The sequence below is a fragment of the Mirounga leonina genome, unplaced genomic scaffold (genome assembly GCF_011800145.1).
Source record: "Mirounga leonina isolate KUSES-001 unplaced genomic scaffold, KU_Mleo_1.0 Mir_93, whole genome shotgun sequence".
NCBI classification, from domain to species: domain Eukaryota; kingdom Metazoa; phylum Chordata; class Mammalia; order Carnivora; family Phocidae; genus Mirounga; species Mirounga leonina.
In genome coordinates this window covers 50,630,025-50,631,538 of record NW_023270854.1, presented here as the reverse complement: position 1 = coordinate 50,631,538, position 1,514 = coordinate 50,630,025, and the positions used below count along the sequence as shown (strand labels likewise).

The window sequence follows — 1,514 nt, the reverse complement described above, 5'->3', positions numbered from 1 at the left end:
TCTTGAAGGAAGGATTCTACGCTTGACAGCAAAGTCACAATGTTATTAGTGAGGGCTGTGATGTTTGTTTAATGTTCCCATTTTGGTTCAAACAATCAAGCTTGTCCATCTACAGCATCTACATAAATTTAGACTTGGCTAGAGAGCATATTCTAAAGAACTGGTTAGCTGCTTTTAACCAATGCAATTAGATCACCATAAAAAGGGGGAAAGGAGCCCATAAAATTAAAATAAAACTACCTCTCTCCCTCAAAAAATGTAATAAAGAAAAACACCCACACCCTTGCAGCTAACCCTGACAACTACCTTCATTCACAGTGCTTTATACTCAAACCATGATGGGGGAAATGAATAAAAGCAGAGAAGGGCCACTGCTTTTAAATGTTTCACAACAATCCAGATGGTACTTCTAGCCTCTGCTCATGCTTTACGACAGTGAATCAGGACAAGACATAGATTTGCTAATGTGCATTTAATCACCAAAGGACTGAAGATGTCTGGGCTTTTATTCTGTAATGTTTCTAAGACGGTGTCCATTAAATGCAAACAAAAAAGGAAGAGGTCTTGGCAGAACAGGAAAAGTGATGCACACTTGATGATCAGATCGATTTTAAATATTATTCATGGCATATAACCTAGTCCATGCTCTAGCTGTTTCTATGGCTTGGGCTTCATTCGTCATCATTTGCTACTGTATCATCTGGATTGGGAGCACTTAACAAAGCCTGGATCGATAGCAGAACTGTGCGGATCTGCAGTGCTGGGGACCACTTATCTTTCAAAATATCTAAACATATTCTTCCCAACTTGTCTACATTAGGATGATAAATTTTGGTCATGAAATATACTTTAGGGGCTGCCATCGGGTATTCTTCTGGTAGGAATAGTTCAAGCTTAAAAGTCCCTCCCTCAAAGGGAGAATCCTGGGGGCCAGCAATGACCACATGAAAATAACGGGTGTTGTTCTCATCTGGTTCTGCTTTAATGCCAGGAACTGGTTCTGTCAGCAAACGCTGGGTTTCCTTGATAATCCTGTGGGGCAGCCCAGCCATCTTGTCAGATCCCGAGTTTGGCCTCTGGTCTCGACTCCCTAATTCATGGTTTTAAACTATATATATATAAAGCCATCTCGCTTTTCAACCAGTCTTGTTCTGTGGAATTTACTTTTGACCTGAATTAGGTTACTCTTAAGGCTGCTAAAACTCTAGGAGGTCATCTCCTTATTCAGTAGCCTGAGACTCTAAGAAACACTGGTATATCCACCCAGTAAACCATTATCAGGCATGCACTAAGTGATTGACAACTGATTGTGGGCAAATATTACTGGTCTAAGAATCTGGATGAACTGTTTTCATAAAATTCTCTCTTTTAGTTATTTTATTTATCCAGGTTCAGATCGATTATAATTTCCAGGTACATATAATGTACCGAACACTATTGAGTATACAATATGAAGGAATGTAATCCCTGTTTTAAAGGCATTAAAAATCTACTTAGTGGGACACTTGTATACT

At 39.3% G+C, this 1,514-nt stretch overlaps 1 protein-coding gene across 1 annotated transcript; it reads right to left on the bottom strand.

Annotated features, from left to right (window-relative positions):
* Positions 1 to 671: 671 nt before the first annotated feature.
* Positions 672 to 1,086, bottom strand: LOC118004441 (ubiquitin-conjugating enzyme E2 N-like). Its single transcript, XM_034995758.1, has one exon. It carries the CDS (start codon positions 1,050 to 1,052, stop codon positions 672 to 674), a length of 381 nt encoding a protein of 126 aa, XP_034851649.1. The 5' UTR covers positions 1,053 to 1,086.
* Between the last annotated feature and the right edge of the window lie 428 nt (positions 1,087 to 1,514).

Coding starts and splice junctions, on each gene's coding strand:
- LOC118004441 (XM_034995758.1), bottom strand. CDS start 1,052: ATGGCTGGGCTGCCCCACAGGATTATCAAGGAAACCCAGCGTTTGCTG.